A 15,606-nucleotide genomic window follows, 5' to 3' on the forward strand; every position below is an offset into this window, starting at 1 on the left:
TCATATACAGACCGTTTGACCCTGAACAAGTTCTCTAACCTCCTTGAACGAGTTTTTACCTGAAGAGTAGGTCCAAGGTACAGTGGTCTGATTTATCCCTCTCCCTTCTACAGTCCTATCCAGACGAATTCAATTTCATCTGGAGGGCCTCCCATGTGTTGAGCAAAGCACTTTGGCCGCCATTTTGGAGGAGACACAGCCCATCATAAACGTTCAATAAACAATCACGGGCCTGATCACCCGCAACCTGAGCTCGACCGTGATACTTCGGGAGAGAAGCTATTCTCGAATCTGACTGTAATCCCCCTTCAGGGTACAGTTGATGACCAGCTACAAATCAACCTGTGCCAGCCCAGATTTCCTTTGGTCCTCAAGGACATCCTGAGATGACTGGACAGAGTCCTTGCTGCATCTGCCCCACTCCCTGACCTGTGTTCTAGTAACCTTATCAGGAAGGTAACAGGAAATGAGAATTTATCAACTTGTTCTTGGTAGACCCATGGTGCCCCAATGGTCCCTGACAGCGGGCAAGCTGTACCCAGTGACTCTGCCACTGACACTGCTGGTCAGGTGGGCATGTTTCCACACGTAGGTCTGCTTCTTGTAAGTGGTAAAAGAGTGAGATACTAGATGTCTTAAAATTCAATGACTTATGCCTCTTGCCGGATGTCTTAAAATTCAACAACTTATGGCTCTTCATCACTAACCATCCCAAACATGTAAACTGTTAGTAAATCTATATAAACATTGGCTAAATAGTTTCCAGTTTAGTGTTCCTGAAAGTTAAATGGCCTTAGCTCTACAAATAATAAAAAATAAGTGTCAAATGTTCATTTTCTCCAAATCCCATTCCCTTTTCAAGGCTACAATATCTTCTTTACAACCCTATATCCCTCCCTTTTAGACACAACGTGTTGAGCCCAGGGGACAGCGAAAGCCCCTTCCTAAGGTAGGAAGGTTATACAGCACACACATATGGTATTAGCACCTACATAACAAGAGCTGCTGTTTCCTACACCACCCCCCGCAGTGTGCCAGGCATTTACACGCAGCAACTCATGTAACCCTCCTGAGTCACACTACCATCAGGCACATCTTAAAGACAAGCAAAAACATGGAGGTGAAGTAATTTGGCCAAAGTCTCCCTGTTGGCAATGGCAGGAAAGGATCTCAACCCAGGTATATCCGTCTCTTACCTACTCACCCAGCCACACTACCAGCCAGTCCAAACTGAAACCACCCAGAACCAGACACCCTTCCCTCCCTCTTCCCTCTTCCCTCCAGTGCCATCTCCTACTGGCCCTGACCATCTTCACGTCCAGGACACTAATGGCCACCACCTTGGCTTGGCTCCAAGCTGCAGCATCGCCCCTCACCTGTCCCCTGCCCTGCACTCAACTCTGCTCTATCCAAGGCCTGCACTGAGGGCACCCCCTCCTCATTCGACCCTTTCCTAGCAGGCTCAGCTAGCAGGAGCTTCGCCCTCCTCCTCCTCCACCTGTTTCTGTGCGGTCTGAGTTATGTTCCACTTGTTCACACACACTTACCCATCATGCACCCAAACAGACTGCAAATGGAAAGCAGATCTCATATTTCTCCTCTGAACCTCCCACTGCGCCCGGGGTGTGATGGATTCATAACCTCCCTTCACAGCACTCACTCTGGAATGATGAACGTGGCTCACTCGGCAGTGGCGGCATTGGAGCTGAGAAGGTTGACGGACCCGTGACAGGTCCCTGTGCTCTCCCTGGGAGCTGCTCCACCTCAAGCAAGGGGAAGGCCTATTAAGCACCTCCCGTGTGCCAGGTGCTGTGCTGGACACTTTACAGACTATATCTTGTTTAATCTTCCTAACAACCCAAGGAGAAGGGGATTCATCATCCCGGGTTAATGGATGAGCAAAGTGGGCTCAGATAAATCACTGCTGGAGCCAGATTCAAATCTGATTCTGCCCAGGTATGAAGCCAGCATTATTTCCACGCACCACAGTGTCAGAGAGAGAAAAGGAGGCAACGCCTCCCCTACATCTAGGTATCTCTGAGTTTGCAACACACTCTATTCAACCTCTACTCTCTTCCTTAAAACAGGACCTACTTTTTAATTCTGTCTATGGGCTCTTTTTCTACCAAAGCCGGAAGATATTTCATGGTGCTTTGTGTAACTAAAACCCTTAGGGAGTAGAAACAGGAAAATGCTCAAGGGCATTTCTACCCCATTCCTGGCCACTCTAAACTGGGCCAGCCCACACATCACATCACACCCCAACCAGATTCTGTCTTCCCTCTCCCAGCCCCTACGCCCCAACCCCTGCAAGACCTCCTAGGAGCCTGCTCTGGGCTTAGCCTGTTCCTTGGATCCACGTGCCTCTGGCCAGGGCTCCCTGCACCAGCCTCCCATCCCCACACAGGGCCCTCTCCCAGGACTCCAGCTGCTTAGCCTCCCACCCACACAGGTTAAGGTATGGGGAACAACAAGGCACATACACTTCACAAGCTTCCCATGTGGCATGGCTCATCCTACTCTGTATCTCACGCCATCCAAATATCTGGATCTCAGCAAAAGAGATGATATTGTACACTTAACTACCTATCAGTCTGACCTGTCATTCCAGCCAACACAGCAGTGGGACATTGGTATGTGGATACTGCAGTCTGAGCACGTGATGAGTAAGTGTGTGTGTGAACAAGTGGAGCAAATCCTAGACTTGCCCTGCCAACTAAAATCTAGCTCATAGCTGACCTCCCCACTCACCCGACTTGCTGATGTGTATAGCAGAAATAGCAGAAAATGCCTCGACAGACCAAATAATAAATGGCCAGCTGTGACTCTGAATGGCATCCTTCCAGCTCTGCAGAACTAGAAAATGCACTCAAACCAAAGGGGCCCTGGGTCTGAGACGCATGTCATTTCCCCAGGATGGACCCACCTTTGAACAACCTCCAGTACTTTAAAGTCAAAGCACAGAGATGGTGTCATCAAGACGTTGCGAGTCTGAAAACCTCACACACACTGGGACTCTTTGCTCATGGATGTGTGTTTTCCTGTTGCTACAAGTGTCCCACTAGTTCAATGCAAAGTTTCATCTTGTTTAAGCGACAGGCAGTGTGGATCAGTAATTTACATAAACTCAGAGGAGAAAAAAATCCACAAGGATGGAAGAGGGAATCAATCAAATATTAAGATGTAGCCCAAACCCTCAACATCTGCTTCCAGTTCTAGAGGGAATACATAAACATGGCAGAGACCACAGGAATGACAGATGGTTGCAAAAACAAGAAATAATGCATCAAAATTTACTCACAGTGACATGAACAACACCCAGCTTCTGCCGCTGAGGTGGCAAGTTGGTTTGCAACTGAAAAGACCCTTCACCAGGGAAGGTAAGAAACGCTATTGCAAACACTACTGTGCACACGACTGCACCTGCTCTCAACGCATCACTCACTGACATGGCCCAACAGCTGACTTCTCACGGCCATGGTTTACTCATCTGTGAAGTGGGAATGGCAACACTTGCAGAAACAGAGTAGCCCATTGCAAATAAAGGCACGTGGGCCTTCAAACAAACCTAGATCTGAATACAGTCAGTTGATGAGTAACACTGAGTTACTTAAACTCCCTGAGGTAGTAAAATGGTGATAACACCCACCTCAGAAGGCTGCTGCAAACACTGAGTAACAGCTGACAAAAGTGTTCTTTATGGTAGCAGGCATGCAGAGAATGCCCAGTAACTACAAATGTCTGTCAAGACTTGTTGAGTGTTTATAATACTCCCCAACACGGTGCTATGCCCCTTGCCTAACTTATCTTGCCATACTTGGTTTGTCTACCCTTTGTGTATGAAGATAAACATGTTTTTATACATAAACATGGACACAAGAAAACTTCTGGAAGGATATACATCAAAATTCTAATAGTAGTTACCTCTTGGTGCTAGGAATGTAATTTTTCTTTTTGCTTACCTTTTTCCAAAATTTTCTACCAACGTATTTCTATATGCCTCAGTATTTGCTTTAACACCAAAAAAAATTACAATATAATGAAAAACTACTGCTCTTAGGTAACAACCTCCCCAACACAACCCCTTTTTTTTAAAGGGAAGAACTAATAAAACTTTGCTTTCCATGAGGAACCACTGTTTTTCTTTTCAATAAGAAAGCTAACTGACTTACTCCCTTCTTTACTTTGCCACCAGGAAGCTCAGAGTCAAAATTTTAGCTCAGTCATTCAATTAGCTTTGTCCCTACATTTCAGAGGGTTATTGGTTGGGATATTAAATGATAGAATTATGACATTTAAATTCTCTTTCTGAAATTAAAAAAAAATACAAAACTGCAACATAAGGACATAATAATTTTTAAAGTCTTAGAAGTGCCATAATAAAAAAAGTCAGTTTATTAAATGCTCAATTCTCAAAATTATATATATATAATTATTTTTAAAAATTTCCATATCCTTCCATTCCTCTCCCTCCAGACTAAGTATAGTCCAAGTTGTATCAAACGTCACAAAGTCTACCAAGTACCCAAAAGCAGAGAAGACAGGAGGTCCAGAGGACAAAGTATGCTGGGGTCACTACCCACACTGCAGAGTCCACACGAGTTAACTCACGCTGGGGGCAAAGAATAGAAAGAGCTAATACACAGAAAAAGCAAAAGAACTGGAATGGGCAGCCTGACCATAGATGTTTACAATTTATACCAATTTACAAATATTTAGGGTGCCCACCAACTCCAAGAGAACAGACCAAACTAACCACATGAAGGAAGACCTCTGCCAGGGCCTCCTCTCCCTATAATCTCCTCTCAAGAATCATTAGGAAGCCCAAACAGCTTCACAGTTCCGGCTTCCCGGCTGCTGTCATATTTGCCGTCTTTGTCATCACAGGCAAATGCCAGCAGAGGCCTTTTGGGGTGCCACGCCACTGTGAAGGTCGGAGACTCACACTGTACCTCCCATAGTTTGTCCCCTATAGAAAACAATAGAGAGAAACCAATCAATACGTTCATAACGAAGGACACATTCATTAAGTACTTACCTGTATTAACTTGTTTAATCCACCTACTAATCCCACAAGATAGACACAACTATTACCTCATTTTACAGAGAACTCCCAGGCACAGAGAGCCCACAAGCCAGCAGGGGGCAGAGCAGGCTCTGAGCACAGGTGGGTTAACTCAAGAGCAGGTCATTGAGCAGGAAAAGTGTCACTGCGTCACAGGGACATGCAATTACATGAAGGATCTGCATGGCTGGATGCTAGACAATGTTCACCACAACGTGACTAACAGGGGCATTCTTTACATAGTGGAATTTCAAGTTCTTTACTTTCCTTTTCAAAGTTTTCCATATAGTTTTAATCTTTTTACGAAGAGTGTCACAGATTTCCGAAAACAATACAGCAACATTAAAAAACAAATCTGAGAAAATTCTTTTGTAAAATGAATACTCTCCTCTCATTTTTCTATTTCCAGCTTGTTGTTTTTAAAGCAAAAACTTGCTAATTCCTTAAATTAAAAAAAATATTTTTTCAAGTTCATATACAGGCAACAGATAAAGAGAAATATACCGCAACATTTTTTAAAAAGTGGTATTCAGATAGTGGGACCACAAGTGATGCTTTTTTCTTCCTCTTACTCTGTAGTTTAAAGTTTAAATAAATCAAAATATTTTTCTAAATCACTTTTCTCAGACCTGCCTGTTTATTTCTTAACTCTTTGCTTCCTCACTATCCGGCAGTGAGTCAAAACATAACCACACTTGTCTAAAGGAGACAAATTCATTCATGATAATGCTGATGAAGTAGTCACATGCAGAGATGAGATCACAAGAGAAGCCTGAATGCCAAAGGTGAAAGACAGTAGATTCTCATGAGGTTACCTGTCTCCACTTCAGCAATGTCAATAAAATGGTCTTCCGATGCTGACGCCAGCATTTTCCCATCATGGCTGAAACTGAGGGTCCTTACAGGCCAATCCAGCCTATGATACAGAGTGGACAGAAGAGACATGAGAATTACCAAGTAAGAGGAGGGAACAATGTCATTCACGATAAAATAAAATTCATGTACTCAACAAGGAAAGTGCTGATAGAGTCACTTACCTGGAAAAGCACCGAACACACACTAACTCATCCACATCCCAGAGGCTAACCAAAGCATCTGCACTTCCTGTGGCAAAGTACTTCCCCATCGGGTCAAACTTGATACAGATGCAGTTGGAAGGATGGGCGTTGATGGACTGCACAGGCTTCAGTTCTGGGTAGCTGAGAAACAAGACAGACAGTGATCAAACTGCAGAAGAGGACTGTGGTGCTAAAATAATAGGAGACAATGAAGAAGAAAAGCAAAGATAATGCACCACCACCAAGAACTGTCATTCAAGATAACATTCCTGAAATAAAGAGAGATTTTGAACTACATTATTTAAAAAGCACAACACATACCTGAGACTACAGAACCAGAGCAACCAACATCGAGACACAGACTAGCAAAACTAGTGGACTTTAAAGAAAAAGAAAATCTGACAGCAACACTTAATGCCAAAAGAAAATGGAGTACCATATTTAAGAAAGATACACAAGCAAGAAAATGAGTCAAGGATTTTTACATCCAGCAAAACTGAATTTCAAATATAACGATACAAACAAGAAGCACAATAACGTTTTATAAAATCTATAAGCTTTATAAGTACGTAAATAAGTTGTAATAAAAACTCCAGGAATAATGTTCCCATGAACGCTTCCCGAGGAATCTTAACTAGAGAATGAGCTTCAATTAAAAAAATGACTAGAGACTTGTAAGGACTGGTGCTGAACACTGAATATAGTTTCTTGCAAAAACTATACATGGTTTAAAGGGAGAGTATAATATGTAACAGCTGCACACTCCTACAATATATAGTACTATTTTTTTTAACGGGGGAAGAATGTAAAGAGTGTATGCAAAAAGCAAAAACTTTTTTGTTTCAAGTCATCACATTGGTGGTAGTGGCAGTAATATTGTTATTCTGAGACATCTGTATGTTTACCATGGGATACAGGTAATAAGTAACCATCAGATATTCTAATTCTATGATCCCTTGTGCCCTTGAGAACCAGAATACTCAATTTGGAAGGGAAGAAACACATTTGTAATATAGAAGAGGTTTAATAAAATCCCTGGAGTCCTCAATTTTAATTGGAAGTTATCAATGTGAATTCACAAGGTATTTTATCTTCAAATATATATACACACACACATACACGTAATTCCCAGGCCAACCCAATGATAATGAACATTCCTAACTTCAGTATCATTTCTCAGTGAAAGAATGTAATGTAAGGCCTCTTTTTTTTTTTTTTTTTGAGGTGGAATCTCACTCAGTCGCCCAGGACGCTGGAGTGCAGTGGCACAATCTAAGCTTACTACAACCTCCACCTCCCAGGTTCAAGCAATTCTCCTGCCTCAGCCTTCCAAGCAGCTGGGATTACAGACCTGCGTCACCATGCCCAGCTAATTTTTGTATTTTGAGTAGAGACAGGGTTTCTCCATGATTGCCAGGCCTCAAGTGATCCACTCACCTCGGCCTCCCAAAGTGCCAAAGTTCTGGGATTACAGGTGTGAGCCACCACACCCAGCCAGAATGTTAGGCTTCTTAGAGAATTTTCTGATTAAAGGTCTGGGGCAAGATCGTACAAGATGAACTTGGAGCATCTTATCAAACGAGAGAGCAAAAAACAGAAGACCACTGGGATTATGTCAAAAAAGGGCTCAAGAACCAACTTGAAGACGTTCTTATTGGCCAAAGATGGCATAATTTGACCTTCAATAGGTGTAACAATTACAAGAGATGGAAACACATCAACTATGTTTAAAAACATGAGCCCATAATGATTTAAAAAAAAAAAACAAAAACCTAACTGGTCATCTTTGGAGGCAGCAGGAAACGAAATCATCATCTGACAAACAGAATCAAAATTTTATCCTGCCTTCCCTAGATGAACTGCACTACTGGGTAACCAAATTGCAGACGAGAAGCAGCATCTCTTTATGCAATAGTCCAACATATAAACAGCATATGGAATCAGCAAAAGCCAAAATGGGAGAATCTCCACAGGTTACCAGTCTGGTTTTTCAGCAGCTATGTTTTAGGAAATTTCTTTTGAGTAATTTAAGAGACACAAAAGACATATCAATTTTTTTTTTTAAATGAGCAAAACTAGGATATCTAGGGGCTGCACATGTGGTAGACAAACTATGAAGAATCACCATAAAAGTCAGGATAGTGTTCGCTTTTGTGGAAGGGAGTTGTAATTAGGACAAAACACCTGGATGGACTTTTAGGATGACTGGAAAGAACTACTCCTCGACTTGGGCAGGGCTGCATAAGAGTTAAGCCTATAAGAGTTCGTTAAGGTACACATTTGTGTTATGTGGTTTTCAGTATCTGTGTTTTATAATAAAAAGGTTTTTCTTAAAAAATTATAGAATCCCCATTGCCTACAAAATAAAATCCAAGATACTAGGCATAAAATAAAGGCCTTTTATAATCTGGTCCCAAATTAGACTTCATCTTCCCATTATCATGCCCTCTCTTATTTCCCTTATCTGCCACCACATCCCCAACAACCCTGACCGAACTACTCTGCAAATAAGTCATGTTCACTCATGCCTGCTTTGTCACTTATGTGGTTCCCTTTTGCTTATTCTTCAAATCCTGCTCATCTTTCAAGATAAAGTTCACAAGCTCCCTCCTTCAACTCCCCATGGAACATATCTCACTTGGCCTCGCATTGATCACCTGGGATAGTGGAAGGCTAGAATTAAACAGATCTGAATTTCAGCTCCACAATTTCATTCATTTAGAGAACAAATATTCACCAAGATCCTACTATGTGGAGCAGGTGCAGCACTAGATATTAGGGATTCAACACTAAACAAGGCAAACAACATCCCTACCATCGTGGAATTCACAGTCTAACAGGAGACATGGGCAAATAACCATGCAATTACAACACAGAAGGAAAGTGCTTCCTACAGAAAGTACATAAAGTAAGCCTCTAACCTACCTCTAACCCTGGGGTAGCGGGAGAGCTTCCCTGAAGGGAAAGCGATATTTAAGTTGAAACTTTAAGAGTACGAATTAGCCAGTTTGGCGCGGTGGTTCACACCTGTAATCCCAGCACTTTGGGAGCCGAGGTGGGTGGATCACCTGAGGTTGGGAGTTGGAGACCAGCCTGACCAACATGGAGAAACCCTAAACTACAAAAAATACAAAATTAGCTGGGTGTGGTGGGGCATGCCTCTAATCCCAGCTACTCGGGAGGCTATGGCAGGAGAATAGCTTGAATCCGGGAGGTGGAGGTTGCGGTGAGCCGAGATCGCGCCATTGTACTCCAGCCTGGGCAACAAGAGCAAAACTCTGCCTCAAAAAAAAGAGGGTATAAATTAGTCATAATTCAAGGTGCATCCAGTTCTAGCAAACACTAGCTGACTACTGATGTAACCTCTCACCCTCAGATCCTCATCTGTCAAATGAGAAGCAAACCATCAACCCCTAGAATTTCTGTAAGGACTCAGTAAAATATAAAGTATATAAAATATACAGCCCAAATGTACTTAAAACAGGTTAGGATTCTATTTGTGTTTTAAGCTCCTTCAGGATAGGCTCACATCTAATTCATTTCCGTATCTGACACAGCACCCAGCACAAAGATATGACAGTCCCCTAAACTAGACCCCCTCACCTGAGGATGTTGATACAACCATTGCCATTTGTCAGGAAGAACATGTTGTTGTCATTGTTCCAGGAGATTTCGTTGACCTCGAACTTGAACTGCTCTTCTGCTTTGGAACGGTGCGTCTTGGCATCAATAAAGGTCACCACATCATCTTTGTTGCCTACAGCAATGGTCTGCCCATCAGGACTCCAGCAGATATTAATGTTCTCCCCTAGGAACCCAGATATAAACAGTAAGATCATCTGTTTGCTCATAACCCTCCACAAGTTTATTGTGCTATCCTAGAAAGAAGACCAGAGCTTTCTTCAGGGCTTACTCATTAAAGTCCTAGACAATGGGAGGGAGCTACTATTTATAATTCAACAATGAGTCCAGCACATTCATCTACACATTTCCTGATTTGGTCTTCACAATACTCCTCTAAGACACACTTTATTAACCCCATTTTATAGACGAAGGAAATAGGAGATAAGAAGATGAGCCAAAGTGTCAAAACTATGAAGTCACAGAGCCAAGAGTTTAAACCCAGATTTGACCCCAAAGCCCCCTTTTCTCTTACACCAGCATTTCTCAACTCTAGTCACTTGCATGCCAACATCACAATTTTTGTCCTATCCATTAAACACTCTATTTTTCTTTATTCAAGATTTTTCTTAAAATTGATCCAAAAAATTTTACTTAAATAAATTTAGCAGCCGGGCACAGTGGCTCAAGCCTGTAATCCCAGCACTTTGGGAAGCCAAGTGTGTAAATCACTTGAGTCCAGGAGTTCAAGATCAGCCTGGGCAAAATGGCAAAAACCAGCTCTACAGAAAATTAGCCAGGCATGGTGGCATGTGCCTGTAGTCCCAGCTACTCAGGAGGTTGAGGTAGGAGGATGGCTTGAGCCCAGGAGGTGGAGGCTGCAGGCAGCCAATATTGTGTCACTGTACTCCATCCTGGGTAACAGGGCAAGACTCTGTCTCAAAAATAAAAATAAAAATAAATTCAGCTTTAATTGAGTAATAAATTCTATGAGCTAGTTCTTCTAGTAGACATTAAAATACCTGCAAAACTGGTTTTTAATGTTCACCCAGGCATCACCTGAATCATTCATGGATCAGCAGCTGTATACCTGGGGAAAAACTACACCATTCTGCCTCCAGAGGTAAGTCTTGTCAACAAAGTCTAGTGGCCCACACTGAACACATCAATTAAAAATCTCATCAACTTTTTCCATTCTAAAATGCATAATTTTTTCACATTTTAGTATCTATACTGTATCTTAAATTGTATCAGAAAGCATTTCAAAATTTTGGGTGTATCACAGTTATTTACCAACTTTCTTTCCTAATGGAACATCTTATGATAAATGAAAACTCAAGAGTCCCATACAGTACCAGCCTCAATACTTACAACTGAGCCTATAAATGTACTGCACAACTTTCTGGTCACTTTCTCGCAGTTCACCAAGACCATCCAAGTTTCAAGCATTCTAACTAATCAGAATTTTCCATATTCTCCATGCCTTTGCACATGCTGTTCCCTCCTGGAAATGCCCCATTCCCCACCCACTGCACCTTGACCACTCAATTTCTATGGCTATCCTAAAAGTTTGCTCAAATTTGGTGAGGCCTTCCCTGGCTCCCCTAGGCAGACTTCTGTTTTCATTTCTATTCTGGGTATCCATCTTGCAGACCTCTCCATTATTAAAAGAACCATATCTTGCTATGTTATTTGTATATACATGTCCCCTCCCCGCTGGGGAGTTCCTTGGACCTGGAAACTCTTATTCAGCTCAGGATGTCTCATACACAGCTGAGTGCCAGACACAGAAAAGATATTCGGAAAATGGTTGTTGAATGAATTCAAACAGCTTATCTTCCTATTACCCTCTCTATCTGAATAGTCAGTCACCTTTAGTGTTCACAGTGGCAATGCATTTTGTAGTCCTGACATCCCAGATGCGAATGGTTTTATCTCCAGATGCAGTAACGAATAGGTCAGGATTACTTGGATGCCAACAAAGCTGGTCCACACTATCCCCATGTCCCCGATAATTGTTTTCTTTGACCTGAAAGAACAGAATCCAGATGTCACTTCACACAGATGTAGCTGCCTCCCATGTAACTTTCTAACCTTATTCAAACCAAGGTATGCTGGGACGAGTAAAGATCTGGGTAATTCAGAATCCAGTTCTTCCAAGTCCTTTCTCCCTTCTCTTCTCTGCAGTCTTTCTGAACTGTTGTTCTCAGCTTCCACATCTATGCCCTTATTTTTGTGCCCTCCCTGGCCTCCTCCTCCTTCCTGGTTTTTCACCCTTACTCCAACGTTCCTAACCCAGTCGCTCATTCCCACGGGACGCCCTATCACTTTCAAAGGGGCCCTCCTCACCACCACCACCACAGCCCCTAGCCACTCCTTACCAGCACACGAATCGACTCCAAACGAGTAAGGCTCCCACTGCAGCCCCGTCCCATCCACCCTATCCTCACCTTCAACCGCCATCGCCAACCTCCTTACTTCCACACTCTCCACACGCCCCAATCTTCCTCTCCTCACCCCTCACGACCCCGTCACCCCCACACTCCACCTTCTCCCCACTCCCTCCTCATCTCCACACTCCCCCCTCATCTCCATACTCCCCCTTTCCCCCTCCCTCAAGTCCGCTCTCCTTTCAACCCCACGGCCCAGTTCGCCCCCCATTCGCTCTCCCACTACCACACCTCACTTCACCACGACCCCTCTCCCTAGCCTGGGCCGAGCCCCGGCAGCTCACCAACCGGTCCTTCTCCAGCAAGAAGACACTGGCCGTCTTGTCGAAGGACCCCGAGGCTAGGCGACGGCCGTCGCAACTCCAGGCCACCGAGTGCACCTTGGCGCTGTGCGCCAGGAACTCGCGCGTCTTGCTGTGGCCCCGGAACAGCTCCTGCATCCCAAGCACGTAGCGCGACGGGCCGCTGCTCACTGAGCACCACGGGACCATTGAGCCAGGGCCGCTCTGGCCCAACGCCGAGGGCCCCATGGCTGCAGTAGGCACCGCCATGCCGAGCTCCCAGCTCACAACACGCCAGCAGCCGCCAGGGTGCAATCAGTCCTGGCGCCGCTGCCGCACGCATGCGCCAGGAAGAGCGACGGCTCCTCTACGCAGGCGCGCTGTACCCCGCCCCGGAAGGGACTACAAATCCCGGTATGCAGTGCGTGCCCGCCTCTTCTTACTTAGTAATATTTGGAGTTAACTCCAAATATGCTTCACACTTAACGATTCCGAGTTTTTTAGTGTTCTTATTTCTCCCTTACCTATTCCTTGGTAGATATATGTGTATCCCTGTTTAATCGAATAAAAGAACCAACACTAACCTTCTAAACAGTTCACCCATCACCTTTCTTCCGGAGTTGTTCCCTAACTCCTAGTCTCCTCCCTTAAGAGAAAGCCCTGGGCTTTTTACTGGAGAAGGACCAGCTGGTGAGCTTGTCCCGTGAAAAGGGCTAGCGGGTGTGGAGTGAGGGAAGAGGTGTTAAGAAGGGGTCTGGAAGGGTTTTTTGTTTGTTTTTTAATAAAAATGAATTTTTTGTTTTTAAAAGGTAATGGCGCCCGGGCGCGGTGGCTCAAGCCTGTAATCCCAGCACTTTGGGAGGCCGAGACGGGCGGATCACGAGGTCAGGAGATCGAGACCATCCTGGCTAACAGAGTGAAACCCCGTCTCTACTAAAAAATACAAAAAACTAGCCGGGCGAGGTGGCGGGCGCCTGTAGTCCCAGCTACTTGGGAGGCTGAGGCAGGAGAATGGCGTGAACCCGGGAGGCGGAGCTTGCAGTGAGCTGAGATCTGGTCACTGCACTCCAGCCTGGGCGACAGAGTGAGACTCCGTCTCAAAAAAAAAAAAAAAAAAAAGGTAATGGCAGAAGCGTGTCAACCACAGCAACTCTATCTTAAATAGGAACTGGGTAAAATGAGGCTGAAACCTACTGGATTGCATTCCCAGACTGTTAAGGCATTCTAATCACAGGATGAAATGGGAGGTCAGCACAAAATACAGGTCATAAAAACCTTGATGATAAAACAGGTTGCAGTAAAGGGGCCGGCCAAAACCCACCAAAACCAAAATGGCGACGAGAGTGACCTCTGGTCATCCTCACTGCTACACTCCCACCAGTGCCAGGATAGTTTATAAACGCCATGGCAATGTCAGGAAGTTACCCTCTATGGTCTGAAAAAGGGAGGTGTGAATAATCCACCACACTTGTTTAACAGATCATCAGGAAAAACCATAAAAATGCGCAACCAGCAGCCCTCGGGGCTGCCCTATGGAGTGGCCATTCTTTTATTCCCTTTACTTTCTTAATAAACTTGCTTTCACTTTGCCCTGCAGACTCACCCTGAATTCTTTCTTGAGTGAGATCCAAGAACCCACTCTTGGGGTCTGGATTGGGACCAGTAACAGTATTACATGCACATGATTGTAAATATAAAAATAAAAGATACAGAGTGAAAAGTAAATGTCCACCTGCGTATCCACCCCACCTTTCATATCTCCCTTAAACCAGTGGCTTCTTGCTGGAGAAAAAAGGGGTGGTGAGCTGTCAGCGCCAGTCAAGGCCCTGGAGAAGGGCTGAGGAATGGGGGAAGGTTTTGGTGGTAAGTAGTAGTGGTAAATTTGTTTAAAAATCCAATTTTTAAAAGGCAACACGTGCACTTGGCAACAAATGTAAACAGTATAAAAGGGAATAGATTGAAAAGCTTCCCTCCATCCTGTGTCCCCAAACTTCTCTTCTGAAAAACTTGAATTTCTTGTGTGGCCTTCCAGAGACAGTGTAAGTAAGCACCCTGACAAGGTAGATAGGTGTGTGCATAACCTCCCCCAACCCACTGCCAAAAAGGTAGCATTCCTTACACAACTTGCTTTCTATGGTAAATATGTATAGGAAATCATTTCTTGTCAGAATATGCAGACGTCTCATCCTTCTTAATGGTTGCAGTCTTTATATGAATATATAATAGTTTATTCAACTGATCCCTTCATGAATTTGCTTTTAGAACAATATTGCAGTGAATATCCCTATATAACCTTCATTGTGCACATGTGTACTTTTTTATTTGGATATATATTGCCAAAACACCTATGAAGAGGTTTAATAATCTATACTTCCACCAGCAACATAAGGAAGTGTCAGAAGCTCCTAGGTACTGAGTACATATATAAAGCATGTGGCTTTCAGAAGGACCGTAGGAAATAAAGACCCTATCTTTCCCCAATCTTTTCCCTATCTCATTGCAACCAGAAATTCTTGGAAACTACAAAGCTTTTCAGACTCCAAGGATACCAGTGAAGTCTCTAAAATCTTGGAGTAGGAAACTATTTGGTGTCTAGATTTCTTCCTTACCCCTATTTTTCAGGAATCTTCTTCATATATAATATATATTTTTAGATTTTTTCCTCCATTTTCTACTTTTTCCTATATTTCATATTTTTTTGCTGCATACACTGAGGACTTACAAGTCCCTGTCCAAGACACAAAAACTGAAGTAGAAAGAGGTAAAATGTCCTGTTCCAGGTCACATGACTATATGTGACAGAGGAAAGGTTAGAACTCGGATGTTACTGACTCCAAAATCTACACTCTATTCTCAGTATCTGAAATCATGTAAATGTGACTCTTTGTATTTCTGCATTCATTTTGTATTTTTGTATGTAATTTATATTTTTTAATTTTTAGTGTTTTTTTGAGATGAAGTTTTGCTCTTATTGCCTAGGCTGGAGTGCAGTGGTACAATCTTGGCTCACTGCAACTTCCGCCTCCCAGGTTCAAGCAAGTCTTCTGCATCAGCCTCCCAAGTAGCTGGGATTACAGGCACCACCACAATGCCTGGTTAATTTTTTGTATTTTCAGTTGAGACGGGGTTTC

At 43.6% G+C, this 15,606-nt stretch overlaps 1 protein-coding gene across 1 annotated transcript; it reads right to left on the minus strand.

Moving 5' to 3' along the window:
* Positions 1 to 4,374: 4,374 nt before the first annotated feature.
* On the minus strand, positions 4,375 to 13,067 carry THOC3 (THO complex 3). The gene is made up of 6 exons (XM_011946816.1): positions 12,479 to 13,067; positions 11,617 to 11,773; positions 9,727 to 9,931; positions 6,103 to 6,264; positions 5,881 to 5,981; positions 4,375 to 4,969 (listed from the first exon to the last, which is right to left on the minus strand). The coding sequence occupies exons 1-6, from the start codon at positions 12,743 to 12,745 to the stop codon at positions 4,806 to 4,808; spliced, it is 1,056 nt and encodes a 351-aa protein (XP_011802206.1). The 5' UTR covers positions 12,746 to 13,067; the 3' UTR covers positions 4,375 to 4,805.
* Positions 13,068 to 15,606: the final 2,539 nt, after the last annotated feature.

This window comes from Colobus angolensis, unplaced genomic scaffold (genome assembly GCF_000951035.1).
Source record: "Colobus angolensis palliatus isolate OR3802 unplaced genomic scaffold, Cang.pa_1.0 Scaffold254, whole genome shotgun sequence".
Classification (NCBI taxonomy): Eukaryota; Metazoa; Chordata; class Mammalia; order Primates; family Cercopithecidae; genus Colobus; species Colobus angolensis.